Source organism: Scheffersomyces spartinae (genome assembly GCF_019049425.1).
Source record: "Scheffersomyces spartinae strain ARV_011 chromosome Unknown scaffold_20, whole genome shotgun sequence".
In the NCBI taxonomy this organism is placed as follows: Eukaryota; Fungi; Ascomycota; class Pichiomycetes; order Serinales; family Debaryomycetaceae; genus Lizanozyma; species Lizanozyma spartinae.
Genome location: NW_025065067.1, coordinates 164,166 through 183,217, shown reverse-complemented (window position 1 = coordinate 183,217; position 19,052 = coordinate 164,166). Strand labels below are relative to the sequence as shown.

At 36.9% G+C, this 19,052-nt stretch overlaps 8 protein-coding genes and 2 non-coding genes across 10 annotated transcripts; 7 read left to right on the top strand and 3 right to left on the bottom strand.

Annotated features, from left to right (window-relative positions):
- Positions 1-672: 672 nt before the first annotated feature.
- On the top strand, positions 673-746 carry KQ657_002475. The gene has a single exon. It is a non-coding gene; the product is annotated as a tRNA-Ile (tRNA).
- A 13-nt stretch (positions 747-759) lies between these two features.
- On the top strand, positions 760-832 carry KQ657_002474. Its single transcript has one exon. It is a non-coding gene; the product is annotated as a tRNA-Ala (tRNA).
- Positions 833-920: 88 nt separating this feature from the next.
- KQ657_002473 (uncharacterized protein) lies at positions 921-3,059 on the bottom strand (the record flags this gene model as incomplete). The annotated part of the gene is made up of 1 exon (XM_043193236.1): positions 921-3,059. One exon carries the CDS (start codon positions 3,057-3,059, stop codon positions 921-923), a length of 2,139 nt encoding a protein of 712 aa, XP_043047662.1.
- Positions 3,060-4,480: 1,421 nt separating this feature from the next.
- Positions 4,481-6,298, top strand: KQ657_002472 (Chk1 protein kinase; the record flags this gene model as incomplete). The annotated part of the gene is made up of 1 exon (XM_043193235.1): positions 4,481-6,298. The coding sequence occupies one exon, from the start codon at positions 4,481-4,483 to the stop codon at positions 6,296-6,298; it is 1,818 nt and encodes a 605-aa protein (XP_043047661.1).
- A 517-nt stretch (positions 6,299-6,815) lies between these two features.
- Positions 6,816-9,966, top strand: KQ657_002471 (chromatin-remodeling ATPase; the record flags this gene model as incomplete). The annotated part of the gene is made up of 2 exons (XM_043193234.1): positions 6,816-6,851; positions 6,910-9,966. The coding sequence occupies 2 exons, from the start codon at positions 6,816-6,818 to the stop codon at positions 9,964-9,966; spliced, it is 3,093 nt and encodes a 1,030-aa protein (XP_043047660.1).
- Positions 9,967-10,073: 107 nt separating this feature from the next.
- GPX3 (Gpx3p) lies at positions 10,074-10,505 on the bottom strand (the record flags this gene model as incomplete). The annotated part of the gene is made up of 1 exon (XM_043193233.1): positions 10,074-10,505. The coding sequence occupies one exon, from the start codon at positions 10,503-10,505 to the stop codon at positions 10,074-10,076; it is 432 nt and encodes a 143-aa protein (XP_043047659.1).
- Positions 10,506-11,468: 963 nt separating this feature from the next.
- Positions 11,469-13,256, top strand: MDM34 (ERMES complex subunit; the record flags this gene model as incomplete). Its single annotated transcript, XM_043193232.1, has 1 exon — positions 11,469-13,256. One exon carries the CDS (start codon positions 11,469-11,471, stop codon positions 13,254-13,256), a length of 1,788 nt encoding a protein of 595 aa, XP_043047658.1.
- A 375-nt stretch (positions 13,257-13,631) lies between these two features.
- Positions 13,632-14,505, top strand: CHS7 (Chs7p; the record flags this gene model as incomplete). Its single annotated transcript, XM_043193231.1, has 2 exons — positions 13,632-13,638; positions 13,679-14,505. 2 exons carry the CDS (start codon positions 13,632-13,634, stop codon positions 14,503-14,505), a joined length of 834 nt encoding a protein of 277 aa, XP_043047657.1.
- A 1,603-nt stretch (positions 14,506-16,108) lies between these two features.
- RGD1 (Rgd1p) lies at positions 16,109-18,157 on the top strand (the record flags this gene model as incomplete). Its single annotated transcript, XM_043193230.1, has 1 exon — positions 16,109-18,157. The coding sequence occupies one exon, from the start codon at positions 16,109-16,111 to the stop codon at positions 18,155-18,157; it is 2,049 nt and encodes a 682-aa protein (XP_043047656.1).
- A 25-nt stretch (positions 18,158-18,182) lies between these two features.
- Positions 18,183-18,902, bottom strand: KQ657_002466 (uncharacterized protein; the record flags this gene model as incomplete). The annotated part of the gene is made up of 1 exon (XM_043193229.1): positions 18,183-18,902. One exon carries the CDS (start codon positions 18,900-18,902, stop codon positions 18,183-18,185), a length of 720 nt encoding a protein of 239 aa, XP_043047655.1.
- Positions 18,903-19,052: the final 150 nt, after the last annotated feature.

Genomic DNA, 19,052 nt, shown 5'->3' with positions numbered 1-19,052 from the left:
TCCAAACTGTATGGATATAGCATCCGACTATTTAATGTTTCAAATAGATAAGTTGCGACTACTGAAATGCCTTTAGTCAGACATAAGACTATTCATCGGTCAATTGCTGAACTCTTAATTAAAATGATTTGTCACTATCGTATCCAAACGCCAGATTTGAACTCAATGGAACTGGGACTGAATGCCGGTATCAAGTACGGATTTGAGTCAGGTGAAACGGGTATACTTTGAAACCATAGAAACCACTGAGACTTGTGGAAGCGACCTCTGAAATCTCAAAGAATAAAATACTCAAGGAGCAAGGTACTTTCAATTGTAATTTAAATTCTAAAAAGGTTAAAAATAGGACCTGTTTATTGGAGAATGTCCACTTCAGCTCATTCAACCTCATCTTTGATACTAGTTGATCGAGAAATTTATATGATATTGGGAGCATCCATTCGGATCAACTAAACAAAGAATTCAGCAAATACAAAGCCATTTCTGATCCATTCATAACATAACTGTCAAGGCACATATTGAGGAAGATAGTTCTATTTAAAGATAGCATACTCTCAAGTGGAAAACTACGTAAAACCATATAATGCCATGTACTCATATTCATCATGGCTTTGTAGTGCAATCCGCTCATTATCTTGCTGGCGTTAGAGGCTAAATTTAACCTTCAAGAAAGGTCCCTTGGCCCAGTTGGTTAAGGCGTGGTGCTAATAACGCCAAGATCGGCGGTTCGATCCCGCCAGGGACCATCCTTCTTCAAAAGGGCGTGTGGCGTAGTTGGTAGCGCGTTCGCTTAGCATGCGAAAGGTCTCCGGTTCGACTCCGGACTCGTCCATTTTTGTTATTACTTTAAAGGTCTCTGCTCTTGTAGTGTATGGTAGATGTAATACTTTACTCTCTAAATATAGATTCTATTAAATAAATTATACGTTGTATACACCAGCCAACTTTTCAAACCCAGCTGCAAATGTTAATCCCACTACAACATCAAACATTCCTTTGCTCTTGCAAAATATATCCTTGTCCTCGTAAACCGTTATCCATCCGTATTTAGTGTTTTGGGGCTCATCATCGTTGGGATCATCATGATAGAGTCCATCACCTTCGTATATTGAACTGCGCAGAGTTCTTAGGGATTGGGTATCGAAATCATCATTTCCTATATCAATATCTCCATAAATGGAGCTGGAATCGATTGTTATCGAACTCCCTCGTTCGTGAGCGTACATAGGAGATTGAAACTTCCTATGAATAGATTTAAGAATCTGTTTTCTTTTATATGATTTCTCCTTTGGTCTGAAAACTGCTAATACTGGTGGGAACTCGGCTTCACCTTTAGCACCTTGGAAATATATATTCTGAGGATTCTTCAATTCCTTGTACTTATACTGGTTTCTGGAGTTAACAGTACTGCTTAACGTTGTTTTCGAAGTCATGGTCATGATACTCTCATTATCGTCGTCCTGAGAATGATCTTGTGGGTCTTCTTCTTCAATGTAGTTTTGGTGGAAATAAGAATAGTTAGGGTTCACATATTTGTACTGAGGAACAAATGCCTTTTCTCTTAGTCTTGGAAGTTTACTGAGCTTCACTCTAGGGATAGACCCCACACTCCATTTTATATTATTGAAATCTTTGAATTCGTAGTTCTTGAACGCTGTAGGCAGGGTCCCTTCTGCTTGCTGATCAACCAAGTTTTGGCTGCTGGAGATCATAAATTTGTTGGGAATTCCTTTAGGGAAAACAAGTCCATTAAATATCGATTTATTTAGCTTTTGTTCATGAGGTCGATAGTTTTCACCAATAGAAAAGTCACGATACAAGTGGTCATCGTTATGGTAGTCAATGAGTCCTGTTTTGGAGTTGAGAACGGAGCTGCGTCGTACGGAGACTGTGAAGTATCCTCCTTCAGCATCTGACTTTCGTATAATGGTTAATACTGGGGTTTGGGTTTCGTCATTGGCATATATCAATCGACGGAATGTCAACCTAAAGCCAGTCGATAAATTAGAACGATCGTTATATTTGACTTCCACATGATATCCGGGTCCCGTTCGACATCCATCTTGAGTAGTCGAGGGATTTGTAGCAAGGATTAATCCATTTCCAAATCCTATAACGTGATATTTCCAATATGGTTGTGGATTAGTGGAGTTTCCAGTATTTCTATGCGAAGATATCAGAGACAAATCGTTCAAATGTGGTGTCGGTGCCTTATGCATACTTGTGCGACGGAGCTTTATATTGGAAAGTGATAACCTATTAAACGTACGGGCAGTTTGTTCCACACTCTCGACAGAAAATCGCTTCAATCTCAGCCGAACTGATCCGGTTCGTCTTATCTTTTTGAAGGAATCTTCAGCCAGAACTTCAGTCGCAACTTCAGTCACGTTTTCATCACCACCAATAAGGTGATTCTTTTCATAAGAATCATTCTCAGACTTGATTAGTTGGTCATTAAGAGGCACACTTTCATTTGAGTTTCTTATCATGCTCTGTGGTCTCCTCTCTGGAGCAGGCATGGCTGAGGTGACGAAAGCACTGTCCTGGCGACGCCAGAATCCGCGTTTCGCAGCCAAACCTGATGATGAGCTTGTACCATCACTTGGTGCAGTTTGTCCCTGCCGAGCAGTTGAATTATTATTATTGTTGTTATCATTCTCTGGAATAATACGAAAGGGATGTGAGTTGGGGTTTCCGTGACGGATTTTATCAACTACTCCAGCAGATTTGTTAAGATACTCTTTGATATCCATTTGTAAAATATGCATACGAGATGAAGAACCATTTATGGAATTGGGGCGAAGTGTTCTGGGATTAGTTGAAAGCGGCTGAGTTGTTAATTCCAGTGCAGTGAAAGGATGGATATTCAGGATTTGAGTAGAAACAGGTTGTGCTTGTGGTATAGGTTTAGAATCTGGTTGATCCGACTGTAAACCATTTGGTATAGGAGGGGTATAATATGCTGAAGTTGTGGAAGTTGATATGGTAGGAGATGCCTTGGCTGGTGCTCCATTGGTAAGAAAATCACCCTGTAAGGGAGCTCTTCGCTTCGCTCTCATATTTATCTACACACAAGATGACTTGGGGTTAGACAGGAAGCAGATTGATGCTACAACGTCGGAGAAAAGTTAAGAGTTTTATGTAAACAATTAAGCAGTTTATATTTATACAAGTTGAAATCTAAAACCGATACCAAAGATGCATTATATAAAAATAAACCCTTCAACATAACCTCCTTCCAAGGCAACTATTTTCTCATCATGGTAGTTCATCTTCCAGAAGTTACAGAATCAGAACCGAAGGTATATAATAGCAAAGAAATGCATCGGGGTATAAAACACTGTTTCCCAAAACATGTCTCAAGTACAAAAGGGGAACCATTTGATATGGTTGGTTGCCTGAATAGAGAATTTGCCTTATTTAGATGCAACAGACACCCCTGACAACCATTGTGAGTTGGAGGGGGGAAAGCTTACTGGATATCTATGTGTCAGAAAATATATACTACCACGCCGAAGACATGACACATTAAAGCGATGTTCCTGACTATTACTGAACAATACAAGGAAACAAGAAGAAAGAAAAAGAGGTGCTACTATTGGAGGAACAAAAATTAGACTGTAGAAGAGAAAGACGTGGAGCGGGTGCGCTTTTGAGTCGTAAGATGAGCAGTCCGATCCAAATCATTCAAATTAAGGCTTACTACTTGTTTCAATTATCACTTTGCATCGTTGGACCAATATTAAATGCTCTTAAATGCTTCACGAAATGGCTCTCTCGGTTAAAATCCAGGCTACCACTTGAAACACTGAAACACAAACGCGATTCACAATACAGGCGACTTACTACAAATAAAGCTATATTTAAAACTTTTTTGGCAACGGGTCGCTTTGCGGTACAATAGTTTAGTTAGTCCTCGGTGTGTGGTGTTCTTTCTGTTATTGTTCCGGTTGCACACTAAAACAGTTATCCATCAACTGATTCTTATTCCCCACTGGGCTACTCAAGACCGAATGGAAATTAGACGCACTCCATACATAAGAGTGTCTAACAAACATGAAGCATACACGAACTAAAGAATGATATATTGGCTTCTGACTTCTCTTTACTCCACACAATATCATATCCGATCAATCCAAAAATGGATGTCACGTGATTATATATTTAAGCATATGCCGAATTCAACTCATGATTTTTTGCCCCCCTCGAGCATCAAGTCTAAATTTGTATACACCTTCCTTCATCAAACAAAGTGATTCAGCCCTTTTAAGGTAGCGCAAATACTATTCAGTTTCCTGTATGGCTTGAAGGCTCCTCTCGTATATTTTCAACTAAACTCCATGATTATTCAATGGATGAACAAGTTGGTATTTGCCATTGAGATTTCGCAACTACTTGCGTCAACAAGTTTGATACCGTACACATCATAGTTCCAACGGTTAACTCCAACTGACGCGTTACATAAATTGAAACCCTTCTAATGTCCCAGTTTCTTTCAAGGCTTGAACCGTTGCCCAAGATCTCAAATATTAATGTGGGTCAGCGTTTGGGTCAGGGGGCTTTCGCTGCTGTTCGGTTAGGAGAACTACTGGGCCCTCCACCTAATCAGCTTGTGGCGGTGAAATTTATCCATAGAAGATCGGCTAATTCTTTAGGTGTGTCTGATGACCGAATTGGATATGAAATTCGTATTCATAAAGAGTGTAGTGGTCATCCCAACATTATAAATTTGTTTCTGTCTGGTACAGATAATGTTTGGGTTTATATGGTGATGGAATTAGCAGGTGGCGGAGATCTTTTCGATAAAATTGACCCCGATGTTGGATTATCACCAGAAATTTCCAATTTCTACTTTCGTCAGCTTATAAATGCAGTCGATTACATCCATATGAAAGGTGTTGCTCATAGAGATATTAAGCCGGAGAATATTTTTATTGATGATGGTGGTAATTTAAAACTTGGTGATTTTGGTCTTGCTACTGTATTTCGTAGACATGGAAGTGCAAATGTTCAGTTATCTTACACACCATGTGGTTCCGGTCCTTATATGGCTCCAGAAATAGTCGAAAAGGGTGGAAGGGGTAACTGTGGCTATGAATCTACTGGAGTTGATATTTGGGCTTGTGGAGCTGTCCTTTTCGTTCTCTTGTCAGGACAAATTCCTTGGGAAGCACCTCTCTATCAACGTGATTTCAACTTTACAAGATATGTTGATATTGTTGCCGAAGGATCAAATATTCCTGATGATCCCTGGACAAGGTTTTCTCCTGAGATTTTAGGTTTACTCAGAGGTATCATGAAACCAGATTGTACTGAAAGATTTAGCATGAAACAAATTAGAGCTCACACTTGGATGAATATGGATAACATTTTTATGGATAAGAAAGGGATGTGTTCCGATTCCGAAGAACTTGCAGAAGAATTATATTCCAGATTGCATGTTGCAACATCAGAAGATGACTTGCAATTTGCAATGTCATCATCCTATGATAGAGAATCATCTCATTTCATGCCTATTGGTGAGCCTATTGACTCAATACCTGACTTGTGTTCTTCATCAGCATTATCATCTTTTGGCGGTGCTTCAGATTTATCACAGAAGTTTACAAACTCCCCACACGTTTCCTTAGCCAGACCCTCCATTAGAACTGATTCTCAACAACAACTGCAGCAACCTCCATCTGTTTCAGCTTCACCTTCTCGTGCTAGAGCTACACTTCCATCCATTTCCAGTTATTCTCAACCAGCCAATAATTATGCGGTTATTATTGATGACTTCAGTTCTGAGTTGGTATTTGCTTCCCAAAATCCAAGAGCAGATGTTGCAAAACTTCCGTCTTATAACATGCAAGATGAGCATGAAAGAATATTGGCCATTGTTTCTAAAGATCCAGCAGTACTTCAATTTCGTAAGACGAAAAAGCTGACAGACAAATCCAAATACCAATTCTCCATCAAAAGTATGACCCGATTCTTTTCAACTACACCACTTGAATCCTTGGTACATATGCTTTTAGATGCGTTCCATAGGTTGGGAGTAACTTCAGATTCCATGGAAAATTTACGTTCTGAAGATATGGCTACTGAGACAGAACTATACATTGCTGTTGGAATCTCTGGTGGGTCATCCAAGTTTCCCGTTAAAGGGTATATTCATATCACTCGTCCAGACTCTGCAACCAATTTCAAACAAGTTGAATTTGTTAAGCTGAAGGGTGATCCATTGGAATGGCGTAACTTCTTCAAAAAAGTTACTTTACTTTGTAGAGATGCTGTTTACATTGACCAAGAGATTTAGGTGTCAATAAAGACATTACGAGCTCCACTTGATTTATAGTGAAGTTTAAGCATTGAAAGATATTCGTTAAAAATAAAGAATCATACATATAAACTAAATTACCATGATATATATCAAACTAGGCACGAAGTAGTCCTGTGTATATTACGGTATTGTAATACATGGTTAGTTTTAATAGAAACTTTATCTTATAGTTCAAGAGCTATATCTTTAGGTTTACGTTTATCAGCTAACATAAATATACCCTTAAATGGGTTATGTGCTTAACAATCAAACTCCGGGGAGAACCAAGAATGAAGCAGATAACAAACTTATGTATGTCAGATATGCGGATACCTCCCTCTAATGTTACATAAGGATATGACATAAATCCAAGCTTACGCGCGTCTCGATTTAACCTAACTGGTAGCGCAGATAAATTTACAATACTTCAAATCAATGAAAACATATCTTATAGTACTAAGAAGACATTGCTTTCTATTGCACAGTTTTCTTAGCGAGGTCATCGTTAAGTAAAATGACATCCAGTACTGAATCAACTATAGGCGAGAACGTAAGTAATTTTTGTCTCCTAGTTAACCACTCTACAAAATATACTAACTTCTCAATAGAATGCTGCGCTAGAGTTGTATGAAATAATGCGTAAGAATGCAATTCCCTACGGATTTGATAAAGATATAGGCACCCGAAAAGCTGACTATTTTGTTAAGTCCGAAAGGAAACAAATAGATGTGGAAAAAACTGCTAAACGGTTTCTGTATCTTTTAGGGTTAACCAGTTCATTCCGACACTTTATAGAAGCCAAAGCAGAAAAGAATGAGACACTAGGTGAAATTTTGAATGTAGTTAACAAGTCAACCAATTACAAGGGAGGCTCTGAAAAGGGTGGTAATAATCATAGAGGACGGAAAAATGAACGTGAAGAGGATCAAGAGTTAATTAAAGAAGATGATGCTGATGATTACGGTGCAATCACTGAATTTACCGAATCTCCAGGTTACATTAACGGACAATTACGTCCGTATCAAATCCAAGGTCTTAATTGGTTAATTAATTTACATGAAAATAATTTAAGTGGTATCTTAGCAGATGAAATGGGACTTGGAAAGACTTTACAAACCATTTCCTTCTTGGGGTATTTACGGTATTTCCGGAATATTTCTGGTCCTCATATTGTTATAACTCCAAAATCAACTCTTGATAATTGGGCTCGTGAGTTTGCAAGATGGACTCCAGATGTCAAAGTATTAGTTCTTCAAGGTGATAAAGAACAAAGAAATGAATTGGTATTAACTAAATTGATGACTTGTGATTTTGACGTTGTGATTGTATCTTATGAAATCGTTATAAAGGAAAAGACTCATTTCAAGAGATTTGATTGGCGATACGTTATTGTTGATGAAGCTCATAGAATCAAAAACGAAGAATCTTTACTCTCTCAGATCATTCGTCTTTTTCATTCCCAGAACAGATTGCTTATTACAGGTACTCCATTACAAAATAATTTACATGAATTATGGGCACTTTTGAATTACATTCTTCCTGATGTGTTTAGTGAAAGTGAAAGTTTTGATTCTTGGTTTTCAAATAAAGATGATGAAGATAATATGGTGAATCAATTACATAAGGTTTTAAAACCATTCCTTTTACGAAGAATCAAAGCTGATGTGGAAAAGTCGTTGTTACCCAAACAAGAATTGAATGTTTATGTTAAAATGAGTGATATGCAAAAGAAATGGTATCAGAAAATTTTAGAAAAGGATATTGATGCTGTCAATGGAGCTAATGGGAAAAAGGAATCAAAGACAAGATTATTAAATATTGTCATGCAATTAAGAAAGTGCTGTAATCATCCTTATTTATTTGAAGGAGCTGAACCTGGACCTCCATATACAACAGATGAACATTTAGTTTATAATTCTTATAAAATGCTGATATTGGATAAAATGTTGAAGAAGTTCAAATCTGAAGGTTCCAGGGTTCTTATATTCTCCCAAATGAGTAGAATGTTGGACATTCTTGAAGATTATTGTACATTTAGAGAATATCAATATTGCCGTATTGATGGGCAAACTGAACATGCTGACAGAGTTAATAGTATTGATGAGTACAATGCACCTGGAAGTGAAAAGTTTGTATTCTTATTGACTACTAGAGCTGGAGGATTAGGGATTAATTTAACTACTGCTGATATTGTTATATTATTTGATAGCGATTGGAATCCTCAAGCCGATTTACAAGCAATGGACAGAGCACATAGAATTGGACAAACAAAGCAAGTCAAAGTCTTCAGATTCATTACTGAAAATGCTATTGAAGAGAAAATCCTTGAAAGAGCAGCTCAGAAATTGAGATTAGATCAATTGGTTATTCAACAAGGAAGAAATAGTGGTGGCGGTACTAATCAAAGCAATAAGGCTGCTTCTAAGGATGAATTATTAAATATGATTCAATTTGGAGCCTCGGAAATGTTTGAAGCCAATGGTGGTGGTAATAATTCAGAAGGCAGCACTGATGTTATTAACATTGAAGATATTCTTAAGAACTCTGAAATAAAGACCAAAAAACTTAATCAAAAGTTTGCAAAATTAGACATAAATGCTCTTCAAAACTTCACCAATGATGAATCCGTATACGAATGGAATGGTGAAAACTTTAAGAAGAAGGAACCAACTGTTCTTACCAATATTGGCCATGGTTGGATTAATCCTGGTAAACGTGAACGGAAAGAGAATTATTCCATTGATATGTACTATAAAGATGTTCTTAATACTGGGAGTCGAACCACTGCACCTAAGTCAGGTCCCAAACCACCCAAACAATTGAATATCTATGATCATCAGTTTTATCCAGCCAAATTGTTTGAATTATATGAATTAGAAAAGAATTACTATAAGAAGTTAATTCGTCACAAGGTCCCCTTGAAAGCAGGCTCACCCAGGACGTTGGCTGATCGTGAATTAGAGCAGAAATTAGAACAAGAAGAAATCGATAATGCCCGTCCTTTAACCGAAGATGAAAAACAATTGAAAGAAGACATTCTTGCAACGGAAGGGTTCTCTAATTGGAATCGACGTGATTTCCAACACTTTATTGCATCCAGTATCAAGCACGGAAGAAATGCCATTAGTGCAATTGTTGCCGAATTTGATGATAAATCAGAGGAAGAAGTTCGAGCATATGCCCAGAAGTTCTGGACTAATTATGAAGAGATTGAAGGATATGAACGGTATATTGGACAAATAGAAGCTGGTGAAGAAAAGATCAAGAAGGTAAAGGTACAACAAGAATCATTAAGAAGAAAGTTAAGTCAGTACAGATATCCATTACAAGAGTTAGTATTGAAGCATCCTCCTTCCTCATCACATAAAAAGACATTTACTGAGGATGAAGATCGATTTTTATTGGTTCAATTGTACAAGTTTGGCGTGGATGCTTTTGATGTCTATGAACGAATCAAAGAGTCAATCCGAATGTATCCGTTGTTTGATTTTGACTTCTTTTTACAAAGCAGGACCAGTGTCGAACTCGGAAGAAGATGTCAGACACTACTTGGATGTGTTGTTAAGGAATTTACGAAGGATGGAGTGAACACCGCTACCAAACGAAAGGCACCAAGTTCTGTCAGTGGTACACCAGAACCAACAAAGAAACGTGGTAAGAAGTAGTAGACCGCTATAGTTACAATGGGTACTCATATATATATATATTACATATACATATATTCACATATATTTATATAATACAGTATACTATTAACAAGACTCTTCTATAATTACAATTCTAATAATCTGACTATCACCGGTTCTATTTGCATTGGAGTTACATTACTCAAGTAACGTGCCACAACATCACCAGATTTGCTTATAAGGAACTTTTCAAAGTTCCATCGGACACCACTAAATCCTAGATGGCCCCTTCTTTCCAGTTTGAGATAAGTATATATGGGATCCTCATCATCACCATTGACATGAACTTTCTTCATTATGGGGAACAGTACACCATATTTTATGCTGCAAGTTTGTACTATAACTTTTTCATCGTCAGGTTCTTGAGATCCAAATTGATTACAGGGGAATGCTATTATTTCTAGTCCATTTTGCTTATACTTCTCATATAAAGCCTCTAGTTCCTTGTATTGGGGAGTATATCCACATAACAGAGCCACATTTACTACTAGAATGACCTTGGTCTTGAAATGAGCCATATCCAATGGCCGACCAAAAGCATCTAGAGGTTTAAAATCATATATTGACATCCTCAATTTATATAGGTAATTGAGTAGGGTACCTAATTGAATAGGGAATAGTATCCCAGTACTCTCTATAATGTTTACGATTTGTAATGACTATTACCATTCCATTGACTTTAGAAATACAATTGAGATATGTCGTGTTCTTACGTAAGCGTCCGTCAGAGACACAATCTAACATTATTGAAATGAGGTCAATTGGAAACAAACAAAACAACCATACACGACTTTTGTTTTTTCAATATATCTCCCCACATAATACATACCTGACAATAATGTTTATGTGCCTGACTAAATGAGCCTCTTCATGTCAGTCAATCAAACCGTCTGTCAGTCAGTCACCTCCTGGAGAGTATCCGATCGCACGATCATTTTGTTCCGGCTCTCACCGATCCCTGAAACTTGTAAAGCGTAAATAGTACAGCAGCTCTAATATAACTGTACCACCAATACTATAGATGGGGAAAAGTATAATGTGATTGACTAGTGTGGAACAAACCTAACTTGTGTCATATTCAGATATTGTATTAGCTTATTCCTTATCAACCAAGTTTGCAAAAAAGTACAACTTGCTATATGCATCCGTCACTCCGAAACCTTTGCTTACGTAATGTTATTCGTATTTCCGTCTAAGGGGGGATGTACAAAAAAAAACCATTTCAAAAAGAGAGAAAAAAAGTACACAGACAAAGAAAATATTTGCACCACTCTCCCTTTAGTTTACTTTAGTTCATTTATACTTTTCTTTTCCCCTGACTTAAGCTCTGAGTAAGATCGTCTACATAGCATTTGATTCTTTCCTTTGATATTTGCTCTCAGCCACAACGACGACGCAACGTTTTTTGTTTTACACTGTTTCACCTACTCCATCCCTCCATTCATTGCGTTATTTTCAACATCAATTGACAGTTTTACCCCATGTCGTTCAAAGTTAACTGGAAATCATTAGAATCCGATTCTCTAGGCGGTTGGACCCGTGAGATCCTCACGGAAGTGTTGAATAGCGGGAAACGGCCGAATATTTTAGCATCAAGTATCGCCATTAAAGATTTAAATTTCGGTAAAATTGCACCTGAATTTGAGATTTTGGAAATTGGAGAATTGGATAGAGATAGATTTAGAGGAATTTTCAAAATTACTTATGAAGGTGATTTCCATTTAACTTTACATACTGAAGTTCAAGCTAATCCTCTAAATATCTATACCGCTAATTCTCATGAATCGTTTGCTGGTTACGATGAATCATTTGTTACCCCACACTTTTTACTTTCTTCTGATCCATTTGCAATTCCTTTAGATTTGAAATTAAGTGATATTAAAATCAATGGGATAGGTATCATTGTATTTTCAAAGTCAAAAGGTCTTACTCTTGTGTTTAGAAATGATCCATTGGATAGTATAAAAGTATCTTCAACGTTTGATACTGTTCAAGTCTTGGCAAATTTTTTACAAAAGCAAATTGAAAATCAAATCCGTGATTTGTTTAGAGAAACTTTACCAACTTTGATCCATCAAGTTAGTTTGAAATATACTGATTTGAATAAGGATACTTTTGTTGATTTACACTCAGAAATCTCAAACTATATGGATACTCCTCCTGCTCCCTCTTTACCACCCTTTGATGTCAATATTGCTTATTCATCTGCTAATCTTCAACGGAATTTACATTATTTCACCTCAAGAGAAACTTTAGATTTACATGTTCCCAAGTTCAAACATATTATCCAAAGAGCTCATTTGGATATTTTAACCAAGAAAGTGCCTAACCTTTTGGACTCATTAAATGAAAGTTTACTGTTAGCTCCAGAAAATTACTTCCCTAAAATCTCAACCAATGCAGTTCCAATTGATTTACTTTCTGATTCTGATTATAATAAAGTTGGTTCGATTATTGATGAAATTAGTCGTATTCAATCTTCATCATTTATGAAAGGGGGTGCAACAACAACAGGTGGTAATGGTGGTACTACTACAACTAATAAGCCACACCGTAGGGTTATTAAATTAGGTGGTAAGTTGAAATCAAAGAACAATAAGGTTAAATCTATGCAACCTCCTCCTTCTGATGACCTCATTAATGATGGAGGTATGACACTGCTCACACAAGATTTCTCATCACCAAGACCTTCTACTGCACCTATTATTTCTGATTCCGAAACGTCTACACTTGTAGATGTGTGTTCACCTATGTCATTAACCAACTCCATTGAGATTAAACATCCTACGCCAATGAGAGTTTCTCAATCCAAGAGTCTTCAAGATGATATTAATCTTATTGAAGATTCAGAACAGAAGATTCTGGTTTCTAATGTTAAACCAAAAGGTCTTTTTGTGGAACCATCACCATGTGATCCACCACCAACTATTTCCACTCAACAAGAACAACAACATTCACATTTAATTGGTTCCTTCACACCAGAATTGAATGGGTGTTCAACTTTCCTTAGCAAAACAAATTCAAATTCAAGTTCTTCCTTTTTGACAGGTGTGGGACTTGGAAACAATTATTTCAATTTCACACAGAATCACCAACCTTCAACTTCTCCAATTCGTAGAGAATTGGCTCAACTGGTGGTTACCGAACGCAAAAGTCAAACCAAATCAAATAACTACATTGATTTGAAGAAAATAAGCATTGGTGGTCATGAATCATCTAGATTATTTGATATTCCACCTCCACCTTATTATGCTTCCAGTTATGTTTGAATCTACTTATTCAATTTTCTTGTATTTACGAGGGAGGACATTGAATCCCGATAACGCATTATTTATTACTATTATTATTATTTATTTAGGGTTTTATACGGTTTTATGAATATTATGAATCAATCTATGATCATTGTGAATACGGCTTATAGGTACTCCTTTTGTGTGAGTCTTAGTTTGTTTTGGTAGCGCACATGGAATGTACCTAAATATAAACCTTTAAATTTCTGATCCCAAGAGGTAAGCGAAAAAAAGTCAAAACCATAATCCATCGCCAAAAAGGAATACAAGAGATAGTTCTTCTCCACCGACAACGACAAAGAAGATGACTTTCGGACATTTTGATGGCATATGTGGCAAGACTTCACTTCCATTATGTCTGGTGTTAGGGTCTGTCAATAGTACATCACCATTCACTCGAGGGGTTGTACCTGAATGCTATGCTCGATCTGTTGAATTAGCCAACACTATGATCTTTCAATTAGGGAATGCATTTATTCATTTTGGATCCCTTGTTGTGTTATTGATTATTATAGTTAATGTTAGAGCCAAATATACTGCTATTGGTAGACTGGAGATGTTATCATTTTTCTACTTAATGTTGGGACTTGTTGTTTCAAGTTTGATTGTTGATTGTGGAGTTGCTCCACCGCTGAGCACTACTTATGCATATTTTGTTAGTTTACAAATTGGATTTGCATCAGCTGTTTGTATTAGTTTGTTGTTTAATGGGATTCTTTGTTTCCAATTTTGGGAGGATGGATCTGGTAAGAGTATTTGGAGTTTAAGAGTCATTGCTGTTATTTGGGGAGCTGTTAATTTTATTCTTTGTCTTGTTACTTTTAAAGGATGGGGATCTTTAACCAATAGAAGCACAGTACCATTATTTGTGGTTACATATATTTTAAATGCTCTTTTATTGGCAGCTTATGTTGTTTCCCAAATCATTTTGGTGATATTTGCATTAGATACTTATTGGCCTTTGGGTGCCATTGTATTGGAGGTGTTTTTCTTTGTGGTGGGGCAAGTGATTACTTATGTGTTTAGTCAAACCATTTGTAATAAGGCCTCACATTATATTGATGGATTATTCATTGGAAGTTTGTGTAACTTGTTTACGGTAATGATGATCTATAAGTTCTGGGATATGATCACTACTGATGATTTGGAATTTAGTGTTGCCAATGTTGAACAAGGTGTACAAGCATTTGGAGGGTACGATGATGATAGAAAGAGCTTATATCATTAATACATAGGAAATAAATGGAATTAGTACGTAGAGTGTAGTAATTAAGTAATCACTACATACAACTATAGCATTAAGGTCTTCGTTAGTTGATATAATACTCAATAGTTATAAACATGAAGATTATGATTAGATTGTTTTTTCTCGGACTCTGTTTTCCGTTATCTTGAACACCATCAAAGTCGATCAATGAGACATCTACGTCTGCTTTGCTCAGTATTGGCCCCATTGTGGTGATAATAGTTTACTATGAACTAGAATCAGTTGAACGTACACTTATATTATTGTGTATACACCAGTAAGCCTTATCTCTCAAGGTTATAAGATCAGTGCTATACTGTCATATGTTCTACTGTTGGGCTACACCTAATCTGTAACAAGTTACATTCTCAAACGAAAAGAACAAACGTGAATTAGGAAGTGGATGAAATGAAATAGAGCAAGACTAATGAACGAAGAGGTTAGACTACATTAAATGAATAAGGACCGAAAAGCATGTGTATATGAGGTAGTAAGTGAGATAATGAATGAAAAAAACATGAGATAAGATGTGGGTGGCTAGTGAGGGTCGAAAGAACGTGTGTAAGGTGTACGTAAAGTTGTTAGTGAGAACAGTTGAAAATGCCTGCGAAAACTTGAAGTGAGTGAAAGTACGAATAAAGTAGATAATTTGTAAAAGCGAAAAATCCTTTGAAGTTAGTACGGAAGAAGAATTAGAGTGAGAAAAGCTATATACAAAATCTTTGCGGGCATGGACGAGCTTCCTACGAAGATACCTTGTAGAACATTTTTCTAGTAGCCTTCAGCGTTTTGTCATAATTGAATCTGAATTTTAATATCATAAAATGAACCTTGTTGCTAAAGTGCACAAACTGTGTCTATATGGAGATGTTAACTTATTTAAACAATGAACTTCAAATATAGATACAGATGCTTTTTCAAACAAATGTAAGAAGAGCATATTATAGTTGAAGCAAGATTCAGAGAAAGATGTGATAAAGAACTAGGATAATTAGTTGATGAAAAAGAAGGAAGTAAAAACATTATAATTAAACAAATGATAGTAGGGGGACCAAAATTTATGTCAACTATTTAATTGGAAACAATAAAGATGAAATAAAATTATATTGTAAAGGAGTACCAAAAAATATACTAAGTTATATTCAAACATTGTATATGGTAGAACAGAAAAAAACAGTAGCATATCAATTGGGAATTCTAGGAAGATTAGATGGCAGCAAAATAGGCGACTTGTATATAACTACCCCATTCCGCAGTAATACCAAGCTACACCATTATACAACGATACTACTCTAGTCACTTCAGTATTAAGCAGAACGCGTCTGGGATAGATCAAATGTCTCTGCATGTCTCTGTTTCTCTATGGTCTCTAATTGTCTGGCTGACTCTTTTTGTTTTATTGACTCCGATTTCTGTCCCTCTCTTTCTCTAATACCTGCCAATCAACTACACCTGCATACATAAATACGCGATCATTACTTTTCCCCCACTAACTACTAAAACATATGGGCCCAAGCTAACTTACGTAGTACTGTCTCTTTACAACACACCCATACTATTGAGCACCTTCATCCCCACGACCAAAATGTCATCAGCACCTCAGGAGCTGGAGTCGACACGTTTATTGGAACTGGCACCCATTGTGTCGTTTATGAATGGTGATAGTGCCCTTGATGCCCTACTCAGCCGTCTTAAAAAGTCGATTGGAACCGGAGAGGAGTTTGCCAAATACGTTAAGAAAAGAGCTCAGATTGAAGATGAACATTATGGACTGTTGAAGAAGTTTGGTAATAGTATTAGAATGCAATATAAGAAGAATCAGGATGCATTGAAAAATGATTCCTTCAGTCGTAGTTTTGATCTGATTGTTGGTTTTGACGAAGAGTTGATGAATGTTGGTGGAGCTTATGTTAAGGCTTTAAATGTTATGTATGATGAACTCATTGCCTTGGTGGGCACAGTTTCTCGGTCAAGGAAAGCAACCAAAGAAGATGCGAAACGGAAGGAAAAGGATTGCTTGGATGCTATTCAGTTGGCTGAAAAGGCACAACAGAAATATTATCATCTCTGTGACGATTTGAAACGGTTGAGGTCCTCAGATTCAGGTAAAAGAACAGGGTTCTCTTTGAAGAATAAATCGGCAGAACAACAAGAGGAAGAACTACAACAAAAAATTAATGCTGCTGATCAAGACTATAGAGATAAAGTGGCCTTATGTAAAAAGGCTAAAAGTGAACTCTTATTGGTTCATAGACCAAGTTATACCAAGATCTTAAAGAATTTGATTTTGGAAATCGATATTGCAATGAATGTTCAATTACAAAAGTTTGCTACTTGGAATGAAAATTTGATAATGAAATCGGGAGTCTTAATTAGTCCTTTACAAAATACCACTACAAAGAAGTCAATGAAACAATTTGCTACGGATATTAATAGTGAGATGGATTTATATAATTATTTGCTGAAGGCTGCCCTGGTGCCTCCAACAAATAAATTGGTTCCCGTGGAATATAAAGTTCATTCTTCCTTTGCAAACGTTAAGAAGACAACCACTAAACCTTTCCTTAATAATACCTCAACCGGTTTGGCATCCGCTGCTACTATTGGTGCTGGAGCTGGAGCTGGAGCTGGAGCTGGAGTTGGTGGTGCACCACCATCCAATTACCGAAATACCACTGCTGCTACCACCACTAATAACAATATCCTCAATTCCAGTACCACTTCATCAGCCCCATACCCCGAGAATTTCTCTTTATCCAATTCTCATCTCAGTCCTGCTTATTCACAATCACAATCACAACCAGGTCCAGGTTACCCAACAAGTCCTATTGATGCTTCTTTTATAGACAGAGCAGGAACGTCTCCCCAGAATTCATTTCTTAGAGAATCACCTTCTTCCGGTCCTTACAGTTCGTTAGATCCCAATGCTTCATCTGGAACAACTCCAATTATAGGGGATGGAACCTTTCAAAATAGTGCTACGACCAATACTAATGCTCCTACACACACTCGACCAACATTTGGAGTTTCAATTGAAGAAGTAGCTCAATATGCTGGTGTTGAAAGTGTTCCTTTGGTTGTCACTCGGTGTATTCAAGTAATTGAAGCCCATGGATTAGATTTAGAATTTATTTATCGAACCAGTGGGAATAAAGTTGCTGTTGAACAAATGAAACGAGAAATTGATCAAAACTTTGCCAATTATGTCAATATTGGAAATGAAATAGACAGCGCTAATGTTATGGATGCTCAAATTCATGCTGTGGCTTCCCTTTTGAAGTTGTATTTTGCTCAATTACCTGAACCATTATTAACTAATGATCATATATGGCAATTCCTTGATACCATGAAGCTGCAAGATGAAAGTTATAAGGCCAAAAAATTGCACCATTTGGTCTACAGCTTACCTGACGGAGCATATTATACCTTGAGAGCTATTTTATTCCATTTGGTGAAAGTTTCTGCTCATAAGCAAAACAATAAGATGTCAGCTAATGCCTTGGCAACAGTTTGGTGGCCAGCACTTTTGCATGATGATTCTAATCCGGAAGATGTTGAATGTAAAGCAAAACTTATTGAGGAATTGATGGTAGTTGCACCTGATATCTTTGAACTTGATCCTGAAGATGAATAATAGAACATTAACAGTATGTGTATGATTAATACATCATAAACTTTCCTGGACCCTTATTAGAATTTGATCCTGACCCTGGTGCTTGTCCTGGTCCTGGTCCTGGCCCTTGTCCTTGTCCTTGTCCTTGTCCTTGTCCTTGTCCTGGATGATTTATCTCACTTTCATTGGTCTTTTTGATGTGTCTACTAGAATTGGGACCAAAATTGAATCTGGGGGCTTTGCTGACCTTGTACTTATTTATAACTGATTTCATTTTGAAGTTGAGTTTCTCTGCATTTGCTTCACGTTCTTTCTCTGCTTGTCTCTGAGCCTCTAAAGTAGCAGCTTGTTCCTCCAACCTCTGTTCCTCCTGTAATTGTTTCTGGTAATCTTCATCACTTATTCCCAACATTTGACGTTGTATATCTTTAAGACTAGCCTTTAGTTCTCGATGGAAAGCAGGGGAATCCACAGTCTTATCTTGGATATCTTTATCAACTATACTAAGTAAAGAATCATTATTGTTTTTCATATGATGATTGATGATTTCTCCTTGGATTAAAGCACCAACTTTACCTTTATTCTTCATTAATATCGACGGATCTTGTTTAACTTTATTTTCAATCATTATTCTTAGCTTAAGTAGTAAGTTGGCATGAGTTTCAGACTCTCGGAAATTCTCTAATAACTTCTTCCGTTGTTTATCAAAGGTCCCATTCTTTTTGTACCGTATGGTTAATTGTTTAGCATCGTCTCTATCAGACATGGCGGGGGAAGGGAGGCTCTTTATATTGGGCAGAAAGCGGGCTATTTGTACTACTGTACAAGAAGTAATCAAAAGTACAGTTTGTATTGTTCCATGTAATGTCTGCACTGGAGTCATAAGTTTGATCATTCGCACGACTAAGTCTATATC